Source organism: Neoarius graeffei, chromosome 8, assembly GCF_027579695.1.
Source record: "Neoarius graeffei isolate fNeoGra1 chromosome 8, fNeoGra1.pri, whole genome shotgun sequence".
Lineage (NCBI taxonomy): Eukaryota > Metazoa > Chordata > Actinopteri > Siluriformes > Ariidae > Neoarius > Neoarius graeffei.
Window position 1 is genome coordinate 38,028,233 of NC_083576.1, and position 25,902 is coordinate 38,054,134.

General features: G+C 41.7%; 1 protein-coding gene across 1 annotated transcript in view; it reads left to right on the forward strand.

Annotated features, from left to right (window-relative positions):
• diaph2 (diaphanous-related formin 2) overlaps positions 1–25,902 on the forward strand; it is a 902,507-nt gene that overhangs the window by 514,859 nt on the left and 361,746 nt on the right. The window contains exon 24 of the mRNA XM_060927624.1: positions 19,388–19,517. Coding sequence (XP_060783607.1) covers positions 19,388–19,517 — 130 coding nt within the window. The remainder of the gene's footprint in view (positions 1–19,387; positions 19,518–25,902) is intronic.

The window sequence follows — 25,902 nt, forward strand, 5'->3', positions numbered from 1 at the left end:
GTGCTCCGGTTTCCCCTGCAGTCCAAAGACATGCAGGTTAGGCTAATTGGTGGCTCTAAATTGACCGTAGGTATGAATGTGAGTGTGAATGGTTGTTTGTCTGTATGTGTTAGCCCTGCGATGACCTGGCGACTTGTCCAGGGTATACCCCGCCTCTCATCCATAGTCAGCTGGGATAGGCTCCAGTTTACCTGGGACCCTGTACAGGATAAGCAGCTACAGATGATGGATGGATGGATGGATGGATGGATGGATACTTTTTTGTGATGCTTTTCCAGGCTTGTACCTTAGCTTCTTTTAGGTGTTTTTTTTTTTTTAATTCTCCCTTCAGCCTTCTCTTCAGGAGGTGAAATGCATGCTCATTTGGGGTGCTCATTTGGGGTAAATCTTGGTTCCAGAACTTTTGTTACTCCTCTCTCTATTTCACTGTGAATTCAAATCTGGCCTTCTGATTCTTACTGCTGATTAGTGGAAAGTCTTCTTTGAATGATGGATTGTGATACCTTCACCTCTGCTCTGCAGAGGTTATTGCTGATGTCACTGACTGGATTTTCTCTCCACAGTTCTCACAATATTTCTGTCATCAACTGCTGTTGTTTTCCTTCTCTGGTTGTTAGTATACCAGTTGTTTCTTTCTTTTTCAGCGCATTCAAAGTTGTTCGGTTGACTATACCTAATGCTTGCGCAGTGGCTGTTATTGATGTTCCTTCTTTTCTCAACTTCAAAATGGCTTGCTTTTCTCCCATAGACAGGTCTCTGGTCTTCACAAGTGAAACCCAGGGCTCAAACCAAGACATTCAGAGCTATTAATTGTTTAAATAATCAGTCTAACAGGGGCACACCTGGGCAACAAGAAACACCTGTCAGTCACATGTTCCAATATTTTTTGATCATGGGTGGGTTCAAACAAAAAGTCCCATGCTGTAATTTGTTTAATACATGCAGATGTAAATATCAGGAAATGAAAAGTGAAATTCTGATTAATCATCTTATATTAATTTTTTTATATCAAAGCCAAATGTTTTCATTGTATAGCAAAAGAATTGGCTTTAAAGATAAAAGAACAGTGACAGCACTTGTGAACATACTAAGAAATAGCTATGAATTTTGTGTGTTTATAGAGTTGTAACTTGGCTTTCAATCAGTTGAATATCTGAGTGCACTTGAAAGTGATGTAATGGCAGTTCTTGCAAATTCCAATTCTAGTTAGCATGCTAACTCTTGATGCTAACAGATCTGGAAGTTGCATGCTAACAGATGGAAGGGTCTAAACTTAACGTCCAAAAGCAGGGCTTTCCCAATCTACTATGTAAACAGAAATAATTGAACCAATCATTTACCATACCAGTCCCCTAGTAAAGTGCCTGTGAAACTTCCAAAGTTGCATTTTAATCACAAATTTGATTAACTCTGGAACAAAATAGGTATTGACATAGTCCTTGATGTATAAAAAAAATCAATCTGTAAACAGTTTTGTTAAAATCCTGACAATATTTATTTCACACCTGCCATAAAACAATTGCAGTCTTGCTTGTTTTGAAGGTCGGTTCGTTATTTGCGCTCCCATATGACGTTATCAATTGTTGTTTAGTTATCAGTTAAACTCACTGAACAAGTTTACCCTGAGTCACAGTGTGGTTTCAGAGCACAGAGGTCTACCATTAACATGATCTTCACACTGAGACAACTGCAGGAGAAGTGCCAGGAACAGAACCAGCTCTTGCATATCGCCTTTATAGATTTGACAAAGGTGTTTGACCTTGTGAGCAGAAAGGGCCTCTTCAAGCTCCTTGAGAAGATAGAATGCCCACAGACATTGCTGCAAGTGATATTGTTGTTCCATGAGGACATGAAGAGCACAGCGCTGTTTGACGGTTCCTCTTCTACCCCATCCCTGTTAACAGCAGAGTGAAGTAAGGCTGTATCCTTGCCCCCACTGTCTTCAGGATCTTCTCCCTGCTACTGTCTTACGCCTTTATTGCACCAGAAGATGGAGTGTTCTTCCACATGCATTCAGATGGCAAGCTGTTCAATCTCTCCTGCCTCAAAGTCAAGACCAAAGACCGCCAGGTCATGCTCCGAAAAATGCTCATTGCTGACAATGCTACCCTGGCCTCCCACACACAGGAAGGACTTGAGAGGCTCATCAACTATCTGACTTATACCTGCAAAGAATTTGGCCTTAAAATCAGCCTGAAGAAAACAAATCTGATGGGTCAGGGTATTAGCAAAGTGCCCAACATCTCTGTAGGGAACTACACCTTGGAAGTGGTGGAGAACTTCACTTACCTTGGTTCTACAATCTCCAGCAACCTGCCCCTCAGGCCAAGATCAGAAAGCTCATTGGCAAAGCAGCATCTGCCATGTCAAAACTGTCCAAAAGAATATGGGAAAACAACAAAGTGACCACAAACACCAAGATTTTGGTGTACAAGGCCTGCGTGTTGAGCGCTCTATGGCAGCGAAACCTGGACAGCTTATACCCGACAGGAACATCGCCTCAATGGCTTGCATCTGTGTTACCTGCGATGCATCTTGGGTATATACTGGCAGGACAGAGTACCCAAAAAGGATGTCCTTGAGAAGTGTGTTTGTGTTGCCATCCCAGAGATGCCTCCGATGGCTCAGCCATGTCAGCCGCATGGAGGATGGATGCCTCCCAAAGGATATCCTGTATGGGAAAATTGCATCAGCCTCAAGACCAATTGGCCGTCCCATGCTGCATTATAAGGACGTGCAGAAGGGATATGAAATTTGCCGAAATCAACCTCGACTCATGTGAAACAATTGCACTTGATTACAGCAACTGGCATTGTATCATCCAGACAGGTGTTAAGAGAGCTGAGGCCAAGAGGAAACAGCTGTTGCACAAAAGATGGGAATGACAAAGAGCGAGAGCACCCTCCACACCCTCATTACCAACTGTGTACATATGCAGTAACTATGGCAGAGATTGCCCCTCAAAAATTGGACTTTACAACCACAATAGACACTGCTCCAAAGCAGTGATCTGACATTTCTTGGGCAGTCCATTGTCGAGACAGTGATCAAGTATTACTCCATTTTCCATCCTGATCTTTTGCTTTTTTCCCTGATGTATCGTTCCGGGCTCTGTGTGTGTGTGGGGGGGGGGACTCAAGCTGAGTTAATATACAAGGTGGTAAAGGTTGGCTTATCTGAGAGGGGAAATTTTTTTTGTTTTTTTAGGGGAGAGCATGGAGATTTTGGATAGTTTGTATTCCCAAAAATTAATTTCAATGAATCAGATTCAAGATCAAGACTTTTTTATTGTCATTTCAGCCATATACAGTGAGTACAGTACACAATTAAAACAAAAAACAGTGTTTCTCCAGGACCATGGTGCTACATTAAACATCAGAGGACTACAGATCTACATATAACAACATAAAGTGTAAGAGTGCAGCAGGTGCAAACATTGCAGACAATAAACTACATAGAATATAAAGTGCAAACATCAACAACATAAAGTGCGAACACTAAGGACAGTGGAAAAAAGACAACTAGCACAGACAGTACAGTGCCAACCAGTAGCTGTCACTGATGATGTGTGGAAAGTTTAAATGTGCATTTTAAGGTAACATATGTAAAAGTAAATAAATAAATGTAAACATTGTGTATATGAGAAGCATTGTAAACATTGTAAAAATAGTGATAGTGCATTGTTCTTCACTGTGCAAAGACTGCAGTGGGAGTGGTATGATCAGCAGTGTGCATCAGTCCAGTCTCTCAGAGTTGAAGAGTTTGATGTCTTTTTTTTGTCTTTATTTAAATACAAAATAAATAAAAGGCAACAGACGTGTTTAATTTACAAAAGATAAGGGGAAAAAGTATAAATATAATTATAAACTACTAACTAATATAATAATGTATAAAATATTAACTATTATATCTATTTAAAAAGACACCTATTTATAAAAAAATTATTTAAATCAGTCAGTTCATACTCTAGGAAGTATGTACTGGTGCGCTCTGTCCCTGAGCTGTCTAGTCCTTTTTGGCGGTAATAATTCACTAAGGGCAGTGTCAGTGGTTGTAATCCTATTCCACTACTTCCGATCTCTGTTGTTCAAAATATCCATAATGAGGTATTTCTTGGAACAGTACCCAAATTTATGAGCCCTAGCAAATAATTTATCTATTCTACTTAAATACTTACTATAGAAGGTACTGCCCCAGACCTCTATAGCATATGTAATTATGGATAATATTAAACTTTGAAAAAGTAAATCTAAGCTGATAATAGGAAAATGTATAACATTTACAGACTCTAAGGATATATAGACGACTACTAGCTTTGCTGAGGAGATTTTCAAAATGAGTGTCCCAATTTGTAGGATTCTCCTCAAACGTTACCCCCAACAATTTAAGTTTATGTTTACGTTTAATGATGGTTGGGGGGGACTTAGTACTCTTCCCCTTAAGTAGGAGTTCCCATGTTTTCTTAAGATTGATCTTCATTTTGTTTTCATCGGCCCACCTTATGAAAGAATACACTTCTAATTCAGAATCATCAACAGAGCTTTTGCTGGCAAAAATGGGCACACCAAGAGTTATCATCTGCATATTTAACTAACAGATTCCTAGGATTGACGGCCTTAATATCATTAATCATAATGGAAAATAGAATGGGCCCGAGGACAGTTCCCTGTGGAACACCTCTATTAATGGATAAATACCTCGTTTGAATGCCATCAACTACTACCCTTTGCTTGCTGTTATTCAGAAAGCTAATAAGCCAGTTAATGATATACGGATTAATATCAACTTGAACTAATTTCACGAAAAGGATACTATGCGACACAGAGTCGAAGGCTTTGCTAAAGTCAAAAGAAAAAAAACTCTAATGAAATCTACATTACCATCCAGCCACTTCGGCCAGAAGTGTTGACACTTAAAACCGTGCTGGAATTATGGCCCTGGCGATAAGCAAATTGATCAATGTCAATATAATTACTACATAGACTAGCTATTTCCTGCTTATAAACTAATCGCTCAAAAAGGTGCATAATAATTGCAGTAATAGAAATAGGCCTAAGCTGGCTACAAGTAGTCAGTGGGGACTCCTTTGGTAAGGGCTTAATATCAGCATGCTTCCACAAGGAAGGCACCTTGTGCTGCCTCAGTGAACAATTAAACACATCAGCGATGACAGGAGCAAGATCATAAGCATAGTCCTTAAAGAGCCAGTAAGGTAGTTCTTCCGGTCCACAAGCAGTCCTCTTTATCTTGGTAAGAAATTCCTGACAGCATAAACAGATAGTTCAGAAATTCTAGTAACCAGGTGGAATGTTGACAGCGACTGGAGGAACATAGTCAGGATCAGTATTGATGTCACAAAAGAACTCATTAATGACATCAGGGTCAATAATGGTACTGATCAGTTGTGAGTGAGAGTTTCTTCGAGTGATAGAGTTTACAGTGGCCCACCACACCCATGAACCCCTGCCATGGTTGGCAGATACCAGTCGGACAGGCTGCAGCTGGTTCTCTCTTATGAGACCATTGATCCTATCTTGCAGACCAATGGGGAGGGTCTATTAGATTTCAAAAGTTTTTCTACGCTTCAGCAAATGCTTCATGAGGGGAGAAATAAAAGGTGGATCACACGAAGAGGTGCGAACCAAAATTAAAGGAAAGCTCTTGTTAAACATATTTAAGAGAATGTTCGAGAAGGTGTTACACTTCAGATCACAATCCTCCAGGGAAGTTACCTCCTGCCAATCGTAATCTCTGAGTAGAATACCCATATGAATCTTATGTTCTCTAACGTCTCTAAACTGCATGCTCCTGTACCTGGCCTTAGCCAAAGACCTTGGAATAATGATTACCATGTCATGGTCAGTTCTAACTGAACTCTTGATAACCTTGATCTTGTCCCACAAATAGGGGGTGTTGGTAATAAACACATCAAGAATGCTGTCACCTCTAGTAGGCTTCTTAACTAGTTGAGACAAAGTCACATGAACAAGCAGATCTTGATACTTTAACTGATTCACATCTCCACCAATAATGATCTTAGAATTAAGGTCGGTTATAGGGATATGCTCACAGATAGTGGTGAGAAAATCCAGAAGTTCCACTTGGCATGTAGAAAGAAACTGTTAGAAAGCCTGGCTGTGAAAGCCCGAATGCTTCAGTACATTTTTCCAGACAGCAGGAGGGTGAAGAGTTTGTGTAAGGGGTGCATGGAGCCATCCACAATGCTAGTGGCTTTCCAGATGCAGCGTGTGGTGTAAATCTCCTAAATGGAGGGAAGAGAGACTCCAGTGATCATCTCAGCTGTTCTCACTATCTGCTGCAGGGTCTTGCGATTTGAGATGGTGCAATTCCCAAACCAGACCATTTTGCAGCTGCTCAGAATGCTCTCAATAGTCCCTCTGCAGAATATTGTGAGGATGGGTGATGGGTTTTGATTACATCAGAAGTTACAGTAGATGTTGCCCTTTAGAGTAACCGACTTCCTTTGGAGCCATGAAGCTGGACACTGCAGCAAGGTATGTGCAGTTAAATATTTTTCTCAACCAAAACTTTATTTTCTACTTTGCAGCCCACCTCCATTTTATGGTGTAATGTATGTTGGTGAATTTGGGATTTGTTAGGAAGTAAAGTATGTATCCCAGAGTTAGCATTTAACTGAATTACCATCTAAGTTACCATCTTACCATCTAGTAACAGAGTTATCATGTTACTAAATAATATAGTATTATTTATTAAACTTAAATTCTGGGGGGTACTTGAAGGATTTTTTTCAAAATGGCAAAAGTTGGGACTGTTCATGTTCCAGGTTTTTTTCTTGTGGTTTACAAATATAAAATTAGGGCCCGAGTACCATAGGTGCAAAGCCCTGTTGTTTTCAGCCTGTTTTCTTCTTCTTCCTCTTATTATTATTATTATTATTATTAAGGCTCGAGCACAGGAGGTACAACACCTCTGGTGTCCACCAGAGGCTGCTGCACCAGAGGTGCAAGGCCCAATTGTATTCATAAGGATTCTTCTTTTTATTATTAGGGCCCGAGCACCGAGGTGCACCGTAGGTGCAAAGCCCTATTGTTTTTGGCATGTTTTTCGCTTCTTCTTATTATTATTATTAGGGCCTGAGCACTGAGGTACAGACCTATGGCCTGCACCATAGGTGCAAAGCCCTATTGTTTTCATCTGATTTTTCTTCTCATCTCATCTCATCTCATCTCATTATCTCTAGCCGCTTTATCCTGTTCTACAGGGTCGCAGGCAAGCTGGAGCCTATCCCAGCTGACTACGGGTGAAAGGCGGGGTACACCCTGGACAAGTCGCCAGGTCATCACAGGGCTGACACATAGACACAGACAACCATTCACACTCACATTCACACCTACGGTCAATTTAGAGTCACCAGTTAACCTAACCTGCATGTCTTTGGACTGTGGGGGAAACCGGAGCACCCGGAGGAAACCCACGCAGACACAGGGAGAACATGCAAACTCCGCACAGAAAGGCCCTCGCCGGCCACGGGGCTCGAGCCCGGACCTTCTTGCTGTGAGGCGACAGCGCTAACCACTACACCACCGTGCCGCCCTGGTTTTTCTTCTTCTTCTTCTTCTTCTTCTTCTTCTTATAATTATTATTAGGGCCCAGTTTGTTTCGTCCTATTGTTTTCATCCTGTTTTTTCTTATTTTTAGGGCCTGAGTACTGGGGTGCAATAAGTGCAAAGCCCTATTGTTTTCGGCATGTTTCTTCTCATTATTATTATTATTATTTTATTTTTCTCCATGGAAGAACTCATTTTTGAGGCACTTGTGATGCTTGAAAACTCATGAATTTTGGCACACTGATCAAATGTGCGTAAAATCACAAAGTTACACTGAGCAAGGGATTGGGCGTGGTCCCACAGCTCTATAGTACCCCCGAGAACAAGCTATAGTTGAGATGAAGTTGCTCGGATTGGCACAAGATCGATCCAACTTGTTGAATCAAGTTTCGATTCCTGCAATGACTTTCCTCAGAGAGGAATTGAAGGTATAAGACTCTGTGAAGGACCCAGGTGTGATCTTAGGCAAAGGACTCTCATTTAAGGAGCATGTGGACACTCTTGTTTTGTGTCTCATGGGAAAGTTGGGTATGATTAGCAGAATCAGGCATCTTTTTGATAATTCCACCTTATTTGCTATAATCAATTCTCTTATATTTTCCAAGCTGTTTTACTGTTCCTTCGTATGGGCTGGTACCAGTAAGCATAATATCTCCAAACTTCAGTTAGTCCAGAACTTTGCTGCCTGCATTCTTTCAGGAAAAGTGGAAATTTGACCACATTCAGCCAACACTCAAACAGTTGAGACTTCTTCCTGTAGTGGATTGTCTTCATCTCAGAGATGGTGTGCAATTGTACAAGTGCTTTAATGGATTAGCACATAGCTCTTTGTGCAACATGTTCAACAAGAGTTCGCAAATTCATGACTACAACACCAGAAAAAGGGACTCGTTGCACCTCCCTAAGTGCAGGACTGCTTTAGCTCAGAACTCGTTTCCTTACAGAGGTGTAAAAATCTGGAACTCGTTGCCCAATGAGATAAAGAGTTGCTCTACAGTAGCCTCTTTTAAGCGCCAGCTGAGACAACACTTGCTGAGTGATTGGCTTACGAGTTAATATTTGCATATTGGAATTCATGGTAGTATTTTAACCAATGATCATAGTTAACTGTAGGTTTATTATTATTGATTTATGAGTTGTTTTAGTGATTTCTTGAATTGTAAATAGGAGATTTTATATATATATATATATATATATATATATATATATATATAAAATTTTTGTCTTCATTATATTGTAAATTGGATATGAAGATCCAATTCCGAAATCCAATAAAGTCTTTTATATTTGAGATTTGGTGTGATCATTACTCGCTGATGGGATCATCGATCTGGTAGCACTGGAACAGTTCATCTCTTGACTTCCAGAAGGAACGGCGGGATGGGTCCAGTGTCTTCGCCCTGCATTGCTAGAACGAGCCATCGAATTGGCGGAAGACCATCTGGAGGCGGTTCTGACAACAGGTGGATGAGGCACCTCTCCTCATTTCCTCTCTCAGTCTCCTCCCCCCCTTCCCCACCCCATTCCTCCACCGCAGAGGCAGTGGCCAGCTCCTCCCCAGTTGGCCTGTTGCACCCGTGGTGTCCTCCCATCTCCCTCTTCCGTGTCTGTGTCTTCTCCCCCTCAGGTGAGTGACGCCCATAACGCCAGTGCAGAGGGAAAGCCTGGGCCGGTGTGCTGGCACGGCAGGGAGCTGGAGCATCTCCAGAGTCAGGGCTCCACAATGGAGGTGGGAGCTGTGATCCAGATCCCCAACGCACCAGAGACCGCCCCCGATCATGCCGGAACATATCGCGTACCGTTAAGCATTCAAGTGGATACATATCACGCATTGGTGGATTCTGGTTGTAATCAGACCTCAATTCACCAAAGCCTGGTGCAAGGTGAGGCATTGGGGAGAGCACAAGTGGTGAAGGTGTTGTGTGTGCACAGGGATGTTCACAATTATCCTCTAGGGTCTGTCCATATTCTATTCCGGGGCCAAAAGCATAGAATTAAGGCAGCAGTTAATTCTTGTCCCACCCACTCGTTAATTTTGGGAACTGATTGGCCGGGATTTCGAACCTTAATGGAATACGTAGTAGGGAGTGGGTCCTGCAGTAAAATGTCACAGGGGATCCCGGTGTGGCACTGAAAGGGGAAGCTGTCACAGAGCCATCCGCATCATCACCGCGTCAGGATGAAACGTGGAGTGAGAAGCAGCCTACTCCTCCTCCCTCTCTCAGGGAGTCCCTCGAGGATTTCCCTTTAGAGCAGTCATGAGACGAGACTCTGTGGCATGCGTTTGACCAAGTGAGAATAATTGATGGTCAAACTCTCCAGCCAAATGTGGCACCTGTCTTCCCGTACTTCATGATTATTAAAGATAGACTGAATTGAGTGACGCAAGACACTCAAAGCGGTGAACAAATAACCCAGTTGTTAATCCCTAAGAGCCGTAGGGAACTTGTGTTCCATGCGGCTCACTTTAATCCCATGGCAGGATAAAACACTAGCCCGAATAATGGCCCGGTTCTATTGGCCAGGGATTTGCGGGGACGTTTGTCAGTGGTGTGCAGCGTGCCATGAATGCCAATTAGTAAATCCCGTGGCCACTCCAAAAGCACCTTTACGTCCTCTCCCTCTAATCGAGACCCCCTTCGAGAGAATTGGTATGGATCTTGTTAGGCTATTAGATTGGTTAGCATGAGGATATCGCTTTATTTTAGTTATGGTGGACTATGGAACGCAATATCCGGAAGCTGTGCCTCTCTGCAATATTTCAGCATGCAGTATTGCAGAAGCACTCTTCCGTATTATCTCCTGGGTCGGGATTTCAAAAGAAATCCTGACAGACCAAGGCACTTTGTTTATGTCACACACTCTGAGCGAGCTGTATGAGTTGTTGCAGATTAAATCTATCCGCACCAGCGTTTATCACCCACATGGTTTGGTAGAGAGGTTTAATCAAACACTTAAAAATTAAATTTGGAAGTCTGTAAGTGAAGACGCATGTAATTGGGACAGATGGCTCGAGCCCCTGTTATTTGCAGTACGAGAGGTCCCACAGGCCTCCACAGGATTTTCACAATTTGCAATATTATATGGGCGAAAGCCACGTGGCATCTCGGACGTGCTGCGGGAAAATTGGGAGGAGGGACCTTCACCTAGTAAGAATGAAATTCAGTACATTCTCGACCTGCACGCAAAGCTCCACACCCTCATGTGCTTAACCTAGGAGAATTTGCGGCAGGCACAAGAATGTCAAGTCTGGCTGTACGACAAGGGCATGTGCCTTAGAGAGTTCACTCCGGGAGACAAACTACTTGTGTTATTGCCCACATCGAGTTCCAAATTAATCGCCAAGTGGCAAGGGCCCTTCGAGGTCACACAACGAGTCAGGGATGTTGACTATGAGGTGAGGCGAATGGATAGGGGCAGGGATCTACAAATATACCACCTCAACCTCTTAAAGCGTTGGTATGAGGGGGTCCCTTTAGCGTTGGCATCAGTAGTTCCGGAGAAGGCGGAGCTGGGGCTGGAGGTAAAAAACAACTAAAACCGCAAAACATTGAAACGCCCCTGGGGGTGGTGGTGCGTAGCTGCCCCTACCGCTTACCCGAACACAAAAAAAAGGTGGGTCGGGACGAACTCAAGGGCATGCTCGGCATGCGCATAATTGAGGAGTCACACAGTGACTGGAGCAGCCCGGTGGTCCTGGTTCCCAAGGCCAATGAGTCGGTCCAGTTCTGTGTGGACTATAGAAAAATCAACACAGTGTCTAAATTCAATGCCTCACATTGGTGAGTTGCTTGATCAGTTAGGTGCGGCTCGCTGTTGTTCAACACTGGATTTGACGAAGGGATATTGGCAGATCCCCTTGACTCCTTTATCCCGAGAGAAAATGGCTTTTTCCACACCATTTTGGATTACACCAGTTTGTCACGCTTCCTTTTGGGTTGTTTGGGGCTCCTGCTACATTTCATCAGCTCATGGACAAGATCCTCCGTCCCCACTCCACCTATGTGGCAGCCTACTTAGATGACATAATCGTATACAGCAGGGACTGGCCACAGCACATAGAACACCTTAGGGCCATCCTAGAGTCACGCAGGTCTCACAGCCAACCCAAAAAAAGTGTGTAATTGGTCGGGTGGAAGTACAGTATCTGGTTTTCCACTTGGGTCATGGACAGGTGCGTCCCCAAATTGACAAGACAGCAGCGATTGCGGCCTGCCTGAGGCCTAAGACCAAAAAGGGGGTGAGAGAGTTCCTGGGGCTGGCCGGCTACTATCATAGATAGTGGGTCTCACAGTCAGTGGGCTCGTGATGTCCTGATTATTCGGACATCACGAGCCCACTGACTGATCTCACTAAAAAGGGAACACCAGAGCCGGTCCAGTGGATGGAGCAATGCCAACAGGCTTTCACCAAGGTAAAGGCTGCACTGTATATGGGGCCACTTTTATACTCCCATGACTTCCCTCTCCCCTTTATTTTGCAGACAGACGTGCCGGACAGAGGGCTGGGGGCCGTTTTGTCCCAGACAGTGGAGGGCGAGGAATGCTCTGTGCTGTACATCAGCCGCAAGCTCTCGATGTGTGAGAGTAAGTACAACACCATCGAGAAAGAATGCTTGGCCATCAAGTGGGTGGTCCTTACCCTCCAGTACTACCTGCTGGGGCACCCTTTCACCCTCTGTTTGGACCACGCGCCCCTGCAGTGGCTCCACCATATGAAAGATGCCAATGCGCTGATCACCCATTGGTATCTAGCCCTCCAGCCATTTAAATTTGAGGTGGTCCACAGGCCAGGGGCGCAGATGGTAGTGGCAGACTTCCCATCTGCTGCAGGCCGGACGGCTCCCCGGCCTGAGTTGGGTGGTGGGGGTATGTGGCAGTTGGGGCGTGGCCTAGCATCAGTTTGTGAATGGAGGGTGCCAGGGAAGGTGAGTGGCAAAGACAATACACCTATAGTTAATGTATGTTGTGTGTCTGATGTCCACATGCCCAAAGTCACCCTCTGGTATAGCGCCACCAATTAACCTGGACAATAATGCCTCCATTACCTAAAAACTCATCACTGGTGGTGCATACATCAGATCCCCAGGCTTTTGTCTTACATCTCAGATGCTTCTGCATTGTTTGATGAGCACATGTGACTGTTCGTAGACCCAGAGGTGCGAGAGCCCCTCATCGCCGCTTGTGGCTATATTTACATTTGAAATCTACAACCTTCAACATGCTACTGAACAAGCTTACATGGCTTTTAGAGAGATAATAATAAAGTTGTGATTATTTGCAGAAACCTCTGTAATACACAAAAAGTTGTCCCATTTTATGATGTGTGTATGTACATAGATTTATCAGGTCATATTTACAAAGAAATCTCCTGATTACTTTACCTTTAAATAACAATATATCTGGATCTAATTGTTTAGTTTTGATGAAATAAAAAGTAACATGTTACTAAAAGTGTGCCTGTTTAATTCTTTTTAAAGATGGTCAGTTTCAATTATTTGAAGTTTGCACTTGACATTACTATTGACTGTCCAGTTTGATGAATCTGCCCCCAGTATCACCTCAACTTCCTTCTTTTGGCTGACAGTAGCCAATGTAGCCTTCTGCTATTGTAGCACATTCACCTCTGCATATTTGGATTGTAATACGATGCCAATACCTATATTTATATGTATCTCTTTAGTTCTCAAAATATTCATATCTGTTTTCATACTGAGATTTAAATGGGAAGGGGCATGGACGAGTTTTTTGTTTGTTTCTTTATTTCTGTTTTTATGTATCTATTTATTGTGGCAGCGGGGGCTTGGCCTAGTGTCAGTTTGTGAATGGAGGGCAGGGCCAGGGAAGGTGAGTGGCAAAGTCAGTGCACCTGTAGTTAATTAATGTTGTGTGTCTGTGTTGTTGCAGTGATAAAGGATAGAAAAGGAGGGAGAGAGCAGAGAGAAGGGCACTCTCCTGACCAGAACACGTGTGTGTGTGTGTGTGTGTGTGTGTGTGTGTGTGTGTGTGTGTGTGTGTGTGTGTTAGAGTAGCAAGTGAGTAAAGCTGAAAAGCAAAGAAAATAAGGAAAATAAAAAGTGTGTGTGAGCATCAACTCTCGCCTGCCATGCTTCTGTGCTCCACCCACATCAGTGACTTGTTACATTTATGTTTTAAGCACTGGAAACCACTGAAAAGCATAACTTTTTTCATCTCCTGGACCAGATGCCTTTCTGGCAAATCTGTCTTATGTAATGTGACAGAGTTAAGCAAGCTAAAATGTTTAAAAACAACTATGTCTTTCCAAAATCAAGAAACTGTTATTTAGAGTACAGTTGACAACAATAGATATCCAATAATATTTTAGGTTATTATAGGTATTTCTCTCTGTACTGAAGGATGTTGAATTGACAGAGTATGATCTTGGAATGTAGACCTCTGCTGCCTAAGAGATTCTACCTCATGGATCCAGGAGCAACAGTCACTGATGCAGAAACAGCTGTTCAGAGATGTTTCTCAGTTTATTGTAGGACAAACATGAGTATATATCCACATTCAAGAATGTGTTGTAGCTATATGATTGGATCATAATGATGTGATTGATGAAGCTAAATTATCTTGGTCTGACAGGGTAACGTCAACGTATAATGAAGTATTACACTACTGGTCAGAATAACATTATGTAAACAGAGAGCAGATGTGCAAGCGAAGATAAATCTCAAGGATTCAGGGATGAGAATTTTCCGCCAATCGGCGGATTTCCGACTTTTTCAGACCAAAATGATCGTTTTTGAGATCGATGTAAATCCGTTGAGAAATTTTCGGGGGGGTGTATGGTTAACGATCTGTGGTCACCTTATAACGCAGACATCCCAAGTCTCCTGGAAGTTCCGGGAGTCTCCCGCATATTGATAGTGGCTCCCCGATGCCCGCAAATCGCATAATATCTCCCGGAATCTAGAGCAAGCAAGCAAGAGTGTGCACGCGAAACAATGTCTGCATCGCGCATCTTAGAATGTGCGCATATGACGGAGTGCGCGAAGGAGCGTGAAAGAGAGACTGCGTGTGTACCTGTTCATGTAGCGCATGCTAGACAAAGAGCATCCTGATTGGGTTACTCAGCAAAATAAGCCAATCAGCTTTCGGTGTGGGCGGGCTTTTATCTCTTTTCTCGAGGACTGAAGTTTTCATTTCAGTCAGTGCAGCCTACAGGATCGTCATGGCAGAGAGAGAGAGCGCGTGCCCCAAAAAACGAAAGTACCGTACAAAACCCACTTCACCTCAGATTACACAAAAGAATATCCCTGTCTACAGCCTAGTTCACAACCGGACGTACGATTTTTTGGCCGTGCGATTTTTGGCGTTTCCCAAATCGCTGCGTTTTTTTTGTTCGTGGAGAAAGACGCACGTTGGCCGTAAGTTTGTCTTGCAACCTGAAAAAAAAGTAAGCGCCCATAGAGTTTGTTTGACATGACAAAGAACCTCTGCGGCTGGTCTGCGGCCAGTCTACGGCTCGAAAATCAGCACATCACACGCGCGCCCTCCGTGCATTTCATGCGCACCGTCCGTGCATTTCTTGTGTTTTTTGCACATAGACCGGCCGTAGGAGCACGTACGGCCGGTTGTGACCAAGGCATAATAAGGGTAAAAAACAGGGCTTTGAACCGGTTCAAGGAACGAAAACGAAAACCGGGAACTTTTTCTATTTCACATGGAACAGAAACGAAACCAGAAACTTTATTATTTTTTATGTTCCGGAACAGAAACGCTTATTAAAAATAATGGTAACCGGTTAATACCAGTTTTTATTTCGTTCCTCAAAGTTTCTGTAGCCTACAAATAAGTCATTCTTCTCCTGCGCAAGTTTCTATGACCCGCTGGGGTTCACTTCCTGTGTGACGTTCGCTGATTGAATGGAGAGAGCGGGAAGGTGGACTACTATCATGTCTCCATGTGATAATAAGTGAGTAAGTGCATTACTGAGTGTCTGAGCAAAGAAGAGCCTGAACGTTGCAACCTCCCTATTGGCTGTTTATTGGTTGTTTGTAAAAATGTATCAGTTGTTGCTCTTCCCACGGGAATCATCGTGGGCTCGAGAGACGAGACCTGACGAGTTAGTTCGTTGGTAGCAGAACAAAATGTCTGGACACAAATCGGGTTTTCAGAAAAGGAAAGAAAATAAACGGAGGGTCGAAAATACAAAAAAGGAGGCAGAAAATGCAAAACGAGTTTTAAGGTAGGACAAATGGTTACTTTTTAAGGCAGCCCGCCGTGGCTGCAGGCTTTCAGTTGTCATTGAATGGTTACTTTTCTGAGGCAGCCTGCCGTGGCTGCCTGCAGCCTTATTTATTATAGCCCATTTAGTTAAAATAGTTGATATAAAATGTTTATAGTTATGTGATGGTTGTCCTGATTTAGACTGGTGTTTTTTTTTTGGGGGGGGGGTTGCGCGATGTTACACCCGGGTCCAGATTAGGGCAGAACCGGCCCTGGCTACATTTCAGGTGTAGTTTGTTTTATGTATGTATGTACTTGCATAGATGTGTACTTGGTCTTCCAATATGGCGCCTAACAAAATCTCGCGGCGCGGTGACGTCATGCGGTAGCCCTCTATAGGGCCTGACTAGCCTTTGGTAACACACTAAACGAATTATCTTTTCATTTTTGGCACTTTTTCTGTTTGTGTAGATGGGAAGACGTACTGAGAATCCAAATCGCCAACATTTGAAATAATAATTGTTTTGAATTATTTCTTGTCTTATTTAATGAAGGTTGTAATAGAATTAGCCTACATTTGGCTTAAGCTGGATGAGACAGAGACATAATTTTATAGCCATTTGTTAAACAGCTGACGGAACGTAATTAACCGTTCCAGGAACGAAATTTTTTTGTTCTAACCGGTTCGGGAACGTCTATTTAATGGTGGAACCCAAAACCGGAAACGTTAAAATTCTGTTTCTGTTCGGAACGAACCAATAGGAAAAAAATTCTGGTTCAAAGCCCTGGTAAAAAATAATGACAGTTTCGCGCGATGTACTGTTTGCAACAGTGATTTCAGCATTGCCCATGGTGGCTTAAATGATTGTAAAGGACATGTTGAGGTGAGTAGTGTCATTTCATGTGCAATATATTTAGGTCTACAACAGGCTGTCATGAAAAGACCGAACTTATTGAAGATTTCCATAAAGTAACAATGTATGAATATACATATCACATATATATCAAATACACGTCATATATAAGTGTGTATCTTTTATAAATGGGGTTAGATTATCTAATGTAGCATGTTGGGAAGAATCATAGTATCATATCTATATTTCTGATAAAATTTTAGGTATGATACCATGTATAACTCTCCTACTTATTGCTCATTTCATAGGGGGACGGGGAATTGTTGGTATGTGCCGTGCGGGAGCGTCTGCCCAAATTTTTTAGGCCGAGATGAACTTATAGTTTTTGATTTTAAAAAAATGTCCAATATGTAATGCCAATTGTACATGCCTGTTCTTTTTTTTTTTTAAGATTTTTTGGGGGGCTTTTTTCACCTTTATTGGATAGGACAGTGTAGACACAGGAAATGAGTGGGAGAGAGAGATGGGGAGGGATCAGGAAATGACCCCGGGTCCCCAGATTTATGGTATGGCGCCTTATCCACCTGAGCCACGACACCCCCACATGCCTGTTCTTTAATTCAAAATCACCATCTTGATCTTCAAATTGACCATATGGTATATGTATTACATTACACAACATCCTGTCCAGATAAAACCTAGTTAGTACACACAACAGTTGAAAGGGAAGTGATAAGTGGTGTTGAATGTTGCCTGCTTAATATGCAAGACCTCCTGCTACCATGATAACATCAGAAGAAAGCTTAAGAGAATTATACAATAGAACTTTTTTCTGGTTTGCACTTCATTTTAAAGGATTAGAGTATTCAAAGACATGAATAGCAAAAATGCAGAAATATAATACTGTAGAGCTCGTTTATATTAAAAGGTGCATTGATTTTTTTTAAATCATCAAATGTGAATTGATTAAAAACAAGTCTCTTGTACCATATTCATCATTTTCACCTGGTAGTCCACCAAGAAGGGGAATTTATTTCCAAATAAATTGCAACTATTTGCTGATAAAATTAATGGTTTTGGGGTAAAAAAAAAATAGCCAAAAATCATTAGCTCCCGCCCCCTGGGCCCCGCTGGGTGCCTGCGGCCCCCAAACCCCCGTCTTTTTTCAGACTTTTTAAATATTTTTCATTCTCATCCCTGAGGATTTAACTCATCAAAACAACAGAACAGAACAGCCTGTACCAATTTTAAGCATGCCAAACACATATTTACTTAACAGAATTACTTAACATTAGAGAATGATAATTTAAGAATGATGAAAAACACAAGAATGAACATACAACATTTTTCAGGAATTTTAAAATTAATTATTTTAACCCAGCGGATCTGTGTATCTGCAGAGCACATGTGCTACATCGGCAATGTGGAACAATGGCTCAAAACATGAAAACATTTTTCCTTTGTTTGGACAGAAATATGGGAGAAATATGATTTTATTTTATAGCCAAATAAGGTAGGTCTGGGTCACCTCTGATCCTTATTGTTGAAGTGAACAATACTTGACACTCCACTGCTTTTAAATGAAAACCAATGGATTTCAAATTTGGCAGCTAACTGGAAACATGTCATATTGCAGATTTGTTTGCTTAACTATACGGGGGGGGGTTGCTTTAAGACCCAAGTACTCAGTGTGACACTGAATCTTTGTTTTTATCTATCTATCTATCTATCTATCTATCTATCTATCTATCTATCTATCTATCTATCTATCTATGATCCTTTTGGATACTGAAAATGTTCATGGACTTTACTACTTTGAAAGAATATCTCATCTCATTATCTCTAGCCGCTTTATCCTGTTCTACAGGGTCACAGGCAAGCTGGAGCCTATCCCAGCTGACTACGGGCGAAAGGCGGGGTACACCCTGGACAAGTCGCCAGGTCATCACAGGGCTGACACATAGACACAGACAACCATTCACACTCACATTCACACCTACGGTCAATTTAGAGTCACCAGTTAACCTAACCTGCATGTCTTTGGACTGTGGGGGAAACCGGAGCACCCGGAGGAAACCCACGCGGACACGGGGAGAACATGCAAACTCTGCACAGAAAGGCCCTCGCCAGCCATGGGGCTTGAACCCGGACCTTCTTGCTGTGAGGCAACAGCGCTAACCACTACACCACCGTGCCGCCCTGAAAGAATATTAACTGAAAATTTTGCTAGGACTCTGGATAATCTGGAGAGAGTCTGTAAAGAAGAATGGTCTCATATGCCCTTCTCTGCATTCTCCAACCTTATAAAATGAGAACACTCAGGTCTGTTTTCTTGGCAAAGGGAGGTTTTACAAAGTATTAAACACAGGGGTGCCAATAAATGTGGCACCTGTGTTTTTGTTGAAAATAATTATTTATTGTTGAGGGATTTGTTTTTTTTCTCTGAATACATTTATTCCAATTAAACGTTTGGTTTTTCTCATTTTTTTCAGTGTGAGATGAATCTACTTCACCAAAAGGTGGATTTTAAAAAAATCCTTTTTCCTAATCTTTACAAGGGGTGTAAGTAATTGTGAAGGGCACTATAGATATACCGTAGGTTGCTTAGCTTGTTCAGGTTTGAATGAAGGTTTCTCTCATTTTTCCTTTACCTCAAAGCTAAATCTATAAAATTAAGTATTGATTATGTATTATATGTAGCATTAATATCAATAACTAAAGTTTTCATCTTCATCTGAATTTTTCATAGCTACGGGACACAAAATCAACAGACCAGAATACAACGCTTATGCATTTCTTGGCTGAGAAGTGTGCGGAAATGTATCCAGAGATCCTGAAGTTCCCTGATGAGCTGGAGCATGTGGAGAATGCCAGCAAAGGTAAAACAATTCTCATACTCACAATGGTGTACATTGATTTTACAATCACCAAGAGTGAGGCACAGATGTTCATAGCTATATGCAAAGACGCATTTTTTTTTTAAAGAAAAATATGTTGTACCAGTTTTTCAAGAATCTTATTTGTGCTTAGTACAAAGGACATGTGCTTCTTGATTCATGGAAATGCCCTAATTCACCAGACAGACAGACAGACAGACAGACAGACAGACAGACAGAACTTTATTGATCCCTTTGGGAGGGTTCCCTCAGGGAAATTAAAATTCCAGCAGCATCATTACAGGATAAACAGAGAATAGAAAATAGAGAAAACTTCTACATAAATATAAAAATACTTTAAAGGGCTCCTGACAGCAAAATTATGCTCTAAAATAGGTTTCTGTAATAAAACTACAAACACCACTGATCACTTTCATGATAGAACTAACCACCAACAGAACGAAATCAGTAGATTTGTCTTTGTGCGAAGTTGCATCAATCTGGCCAAGCGCTAAGCCGCTGTCAGTGGCCGCCATATTTGCCGTGACGTCACATGCAGAATGACTGCTCAGCCTTCAAGGCAGCTATGGCTGACGAAACAAAGCAATTTTCTGACCAGTCTTCAGAAACTAAGGCCCTTTTTGAGGTTGACACTGGACATATCAGATTACATGAAGATGAAGCAGTGGGTGGCATTTTGTCTTATCGTTTTGAGCCATATCTGGACGATTTGCCTGCAGAAGGTGAGATTTCCGACTTGGACACAGACGACGACGGGCCCAATGCAGAGGACGTCGTGATCCCAACTGACATCGGGAGGCTCCAAAACACTGAATGGTAATATAATAATAATAGATCTAGTCCTTGGGGGGGGGGGGGGCATGCGGACAATATTACCGCACTGATTTCCTTTTAAAAAAATATGCTCTCTTGAAAGTTCATGGTCTTTTAGATTTGGGCCGTTTTCTCACGTTTTTATTCGATAAGAATAAAAACTTCTATGAACTGATGAAATTCAATTGCATGTTAGGCCTATAAGGTCCAGCCAACACGGTATTGCAGTGGAACTGTGGCAGAACTTTGAATCATGAACAAATTCACCTATTGCTATTATTTATTAATAAATATCTCATTACAAGATGGAGATCTACACCGAAAAATCATCAATCAACAACTAATCAAACAAGTGTGACATGTCTGTCAGAGGCCCACCTGTCATTGGGAGTCCACATGTCCCGTGTCCGGCGCACTTTGTTTTGCCCACTCTTCGCGTCTGATGGGATCCTTGGGAAAGGTATACAGACTATACCCGGCTTCCCTGGTGTTTGAGCAAAATCCAGCCACACAACGAGCAGGCATATTCACCAAAATAAATGACTCCGATGCAAAAATATTCACTTGCAAAGCACTGGTGAACAACGAGAAGTTGAGAAAATGTCTGTCAGTGGTTCTGCATGTGACGTCATATCCGCCTTCTTCCTCAGCCGTGGGTTGGCTCGCTATGATATCGATTTATCTGCGTGGCTGGCCATTCAAAACGATGTTTGTTACTATTCTGTCGCGTGATGTGTGAAGTAAATATGTCATTTTATTCAACTCAATATGGCTGAAATTAACAATTTAATATATGTTTTGCTGTCAGGAGCCCTTTAAATATAAATATTTAAGGGGTTCGACCAACAGTTCATTCAATGAAATGAAATAAATATACTTTCAACAGTAATTCTCACAGTATTGCACTGTAGCTGTACTTTCATGGTCTTTCGTGGTCTCTGTGCATCATTTTAACATAATTCTTTTGTTTTATATGTATTGATATCTGATGAATATGGCAACTAGTATTAGAATGCTAAATGAATGCCTAATTAAACTTGGCAGTTAGGCTTGTGTTTTCTTTGTGTTGCAAAAAAACAGTCTTGTCAGAATGTGGCATAGTTGAATGTGTTAAATAGTTAAATTATATTTTTATGTTTTTGCCTTTATTTAACCTCCTAAGACCCAAGCTGTTTTTTTTACATGCATTTTTTATTTCTTTTTGCTATTTGGGCTTGTCAGAACCTGATTAGAATAAAAACTAAGCATCATCTTTGATAAGATGTACTTTTTGAGAAAAAGTATGTCCACACGTGGATTCTTGTTCTGAATTTCTAAAAAGTGCTGTCCACGTATGTGACCGCTAGGCCCTAGGAGGTTAATATACTATATATCACAATTTTGCAATACTTTTAGAAAATTGTTTGTCAGAAGCTAAGGGACCTTTTTAGCCATTTATTTTGATGAATCTGTTTTCCAGTAAATCCTAGAGATTAGATCCAACCAGGCATGATAAAAGTAACTGGAACTGAAATATCACTTTTAATCTTTAGTTTTGCATGAAGTGCTTCAATGTTGAATAGTGCACATCTATTTTCTGTAAGAATTGTAATACATATTTTTTGGTTCAATAAGAGAACTTAAATGACACTTAGGGGAACCTACAGTGGGTACGGAAAGTATTCAGACCCCTTTAAATTTTTCACTCTTTGTTTCATTGCAGCCATTTGCTAAAATCAAAAAAGTTCATTTTATTTCTCATTAATGTACACTCAGTACCCCATCTTGACAGAAAAAAACAGAAATGTAGAAATTTTTGCAAATTTATTAAAAAAGAAAGACTGAAATATCATATGGTCATAAGTATTCAGACCCTTTGCTCAGTATTGAGTAGAAGCACCCTTTTGAGCTAGTACAGCCATGAGTCTTCTTGGGAGTGATGCAACAAGTTTTTCACACCTGGATTTGGGGATCCTCTGCCATTCTTCCTTGCAGATCCTCTCCAGTTCCGTCAGGTTGGATGGTGAACGTTGGTGGACAGCCATTTTCAGGTCTCTCCAGAGATGCTCAATTCGGTTTAGGTCAGGGCTCTGGCTGGGCCAGTCAAGAAGGGTCACAGAGTTGTTCTGAAGCCACTCCTTTGTTATTTTAGCTGTGTGCTTAGGGTCATTGTCTTGTTGGAAGGTGAACCTTTGGCCCAGTCTGAGGTCCTGAGCACTCTGGAAGAGGTTTTCTTCCAGGATATCTCTGTACTTGGCCGCATTCATCTTTCCTCCAATTGCAACCAGTCATCCTGTCCCTGCAGTTGAAAAACACCCCCATAGCATGATGCTGCCACCACCATGTTTCACTGTTGGGATTGTATTGGGCAGGTGATGAGCAGTGCCTGGTTTTCTCCACACATACTGCTTAGAATTAATGCCAAAAAGTTCAATCTTCGTCTCATCAGACCAGAGAATCTTATTTCTCATAGTCTGGGAGTCCTTCATGTGTTTTTTGGCAAACTCTATGCGGGCTTTCATATGTCTTGCACTGAGGAGAGGCTTCCGTCAGGCCACTTTGCCATAAAGCCCCGACTGGTGGAGGGCTGCAGTGATAGTTGACTTTGTGGAACTTTCTCCCATCTCCCTACTGCATCTCTGGAGCTCAGCCACAGAGAGAGGTTCTTCTTTACCTCTCTCACCAAGGCTCTTCTCCCACAATTGCTCAGTTTGGCTGGACGGCCAGGTCTAGGAAGAGTTCTGGTCGTCCCAAACTTCTTCCATTTAAGGATTATGGAGGCCACTGTGCTCTTAGGAACCTTGAGTGCTGCAGAAATTCTTTTGTAACCTTGGCCAGATCTGTGCCTTGCCACAATTCTGTCTCTGAGCTCCTTGGGCAGTTCCTTCGACCTCATGATTCTCATTTGCTCTGACATGCACTGTGAGCTGTAAGGTCTTATATAGACAGGTGTGTGCCTTTCCTAATCAAGTCCAATCAGTTTAATTAAACACAGCTGGACTCCAATGAAGGAGTAGAACCATCTCAAGGAAGATCAGAAGAAATGGACAGCATGTGAGTTAAATATGAGTGTCACAGCAAAGGGTCTGAATACTTTTGACCATGTGATATTTCAGTTTTTCTTTTTTAATAAATTTGCAAAAATTTCTACATTTCTGTTTTTTTCTGTCAAGATGGGGTGCTGAGTGTACATTAATGAGAAATAAAATGAACTTTTTTGATTTTAGCAAATGGCTGCAATGAAACAAAGAGTGAAAAATTTATAATTTCCTGAATACTTTCCGTACCCACTGTATATTTCAGAGTAATTGAAAGGAAAGGTTAAGAATCTGTGGGGGGATTTCATTCTTTCTAATTTCATTGAATGAATTGTTTGGTCGAACCCCTTAAAGGGAATTTATTTTGTGAGTTGCTTAATTGGTTACCTTATTTAATTTATGTGCTTGGCTGTACCACATAGTAATTATTGCACAAGTTGACTAATGGATGAGAGTTGCTCAAAATGTGAATGCTAGAGAGAGAAGCATTTTAGGGACAGCCAGTTCATCTTTGTCATTTAATTAAGTTTAGAAGTTAGGCGGCTGTAGATGCAATCCATTATGTTGAATACCAGTGCATGTCACAGAACTGGACTTAATTAGAATCTGAGATATAGAATCTATATCTTCTGAGACACCTTTAAGTACACCCAGGATCTGCTGGATGAGAAGAAAATGGGGAAGCTGGAGACCTACTGACCATGAGTTTGAGAATTACATCAACTTGGCAACAGCAGGAAGAGCATAACTCTTGGCCCAACAGGGCACGTGCCTTGCTTCTCTGACTCAGTTGAGTGGTTTGAACTATATGTTGAGGCTTCACCAAGACATCCACCCAACAGTTTCTGAAGTTATTTATTTATTTATTTATTTATGGCTTTCCAAATACAATTTTGGCTCTCCATCCAGAAAATCTAATCAAATCTATATGACTATATAAAAAATACTAGATAAATATGATATAAAATACTATATAAAAATAAGAGGTAATAAAAATAGAAAAAAAAAAGGTCACTCATAATTACCGGTTCCAGGCTAAAGAAGGCAGTAAGGAGCTGGCTGAAGAGTTGGAGCAAGGAAGTTTCTGGCTTTAGCTAAAAAGAAATGAGAAGGCATGGGGAAAGCAGTGGTACTAGACTCAGTTGCAGGGGGTGGTGGGGCGACACTGAGATGTCCCTACATTATTAGAGTAAATCATCAATGAAGGGTGCTTATGACCCTGTTGTGAAAGTCTAAACCTCAAAGGTAGCCAAAAATACACTTACACGAAAGAAGTTACCTTGAAAGTGCCTTTATTGTATAGAGACTTTTCCAACACTGAGTGGGTCAGGACGACGATCTAACCTCTGAACATCCACCAACAATTTTTAAAGCTTTTTCCTGCTCCAAGAGACCAACCCTAGAACCGCTCCAAAACAAAATGGTGGCCCCTATTAAAATCATTGTAAAATTACTTTTCTTTGTTCGAACACAGACTTCTGATTGGCTGCCCAATACAGGCTTCTCATTGGCTAAAACATACCTTCCACTATCTAAAATAAAACAGACCTGCTCTTATTTCGTACCATGACATTTTAAGGGTTTTGCAACTTAATGGCGAGTTTGTATTTGTCACACAAAATGCCCTTACAATGCTAACAATCAGTAGTGAAGAACAGAAGATGGTTACACACAGGATCCTCAAAAGATTTAAACTCATAGATTGTTTCTTCTTCTTTTAGTCGTCGTCTTCTTTTTTTTTTTTTAGTGTTCTGCCTGATGGCAGTTTCAGCTCTGATGTCCATCAGAGTTTCTAGGGAATACTACAGTATTGGTTTCTCATTGCCTTCTACTGGATTATTATAGATGTTTTCTCCTCTCAATCTTTCACACATACATTCACATCTTTGGACAATTTAAAGTAGCCGGTTAAACTAACCACATGTCTTTGGACTGTGGGGGAACCTGAGCACCCAGAGGAAACCTTCGCAGACATTGGGACAACATGCAAACTCCACACAAAGGCCACTGGGCTCAAACCCAGAACTATTATTTAGCCATAAATTCAGGCTAAATAATACAATATAATTTCACCATGATATTCGAAAAATACTGTAACCACTACAAACCCAGCACTTCCCATCACCCTGAGAACATCATTCCTACAGTGAAGCATGGTGGTAGCAGCATCATGCTTGTGGGGATGTTCTTCATCTGCAGGGATAGGAAAGCTGGTCAGGATTCAAGGAAAGATTGATGGCACTAAATACAGGGCAGTTCTGTAGGAAGACCTGTTTGAGACTGGGACGAAGGTTCACATTTCAGTAGGACAAAAACCCTAAACATACTGCTAAAGCTACATTGGAGTGGTTTCAAGGGAAACATTTAAATGTCTTGGAATGGCTTAGTCAAAGCCCAGACCTCAATCCAGTTGAGAATCTGAGCATAACTTGAAGATTGCTGTACACCAATGCATCCCATCTAACTTGAAGGAATTGGAACAGTTTTGCCTTGAGGAATGGGCAAAAATCCCAGTGGCTAAATGTGCTAAGCTAATA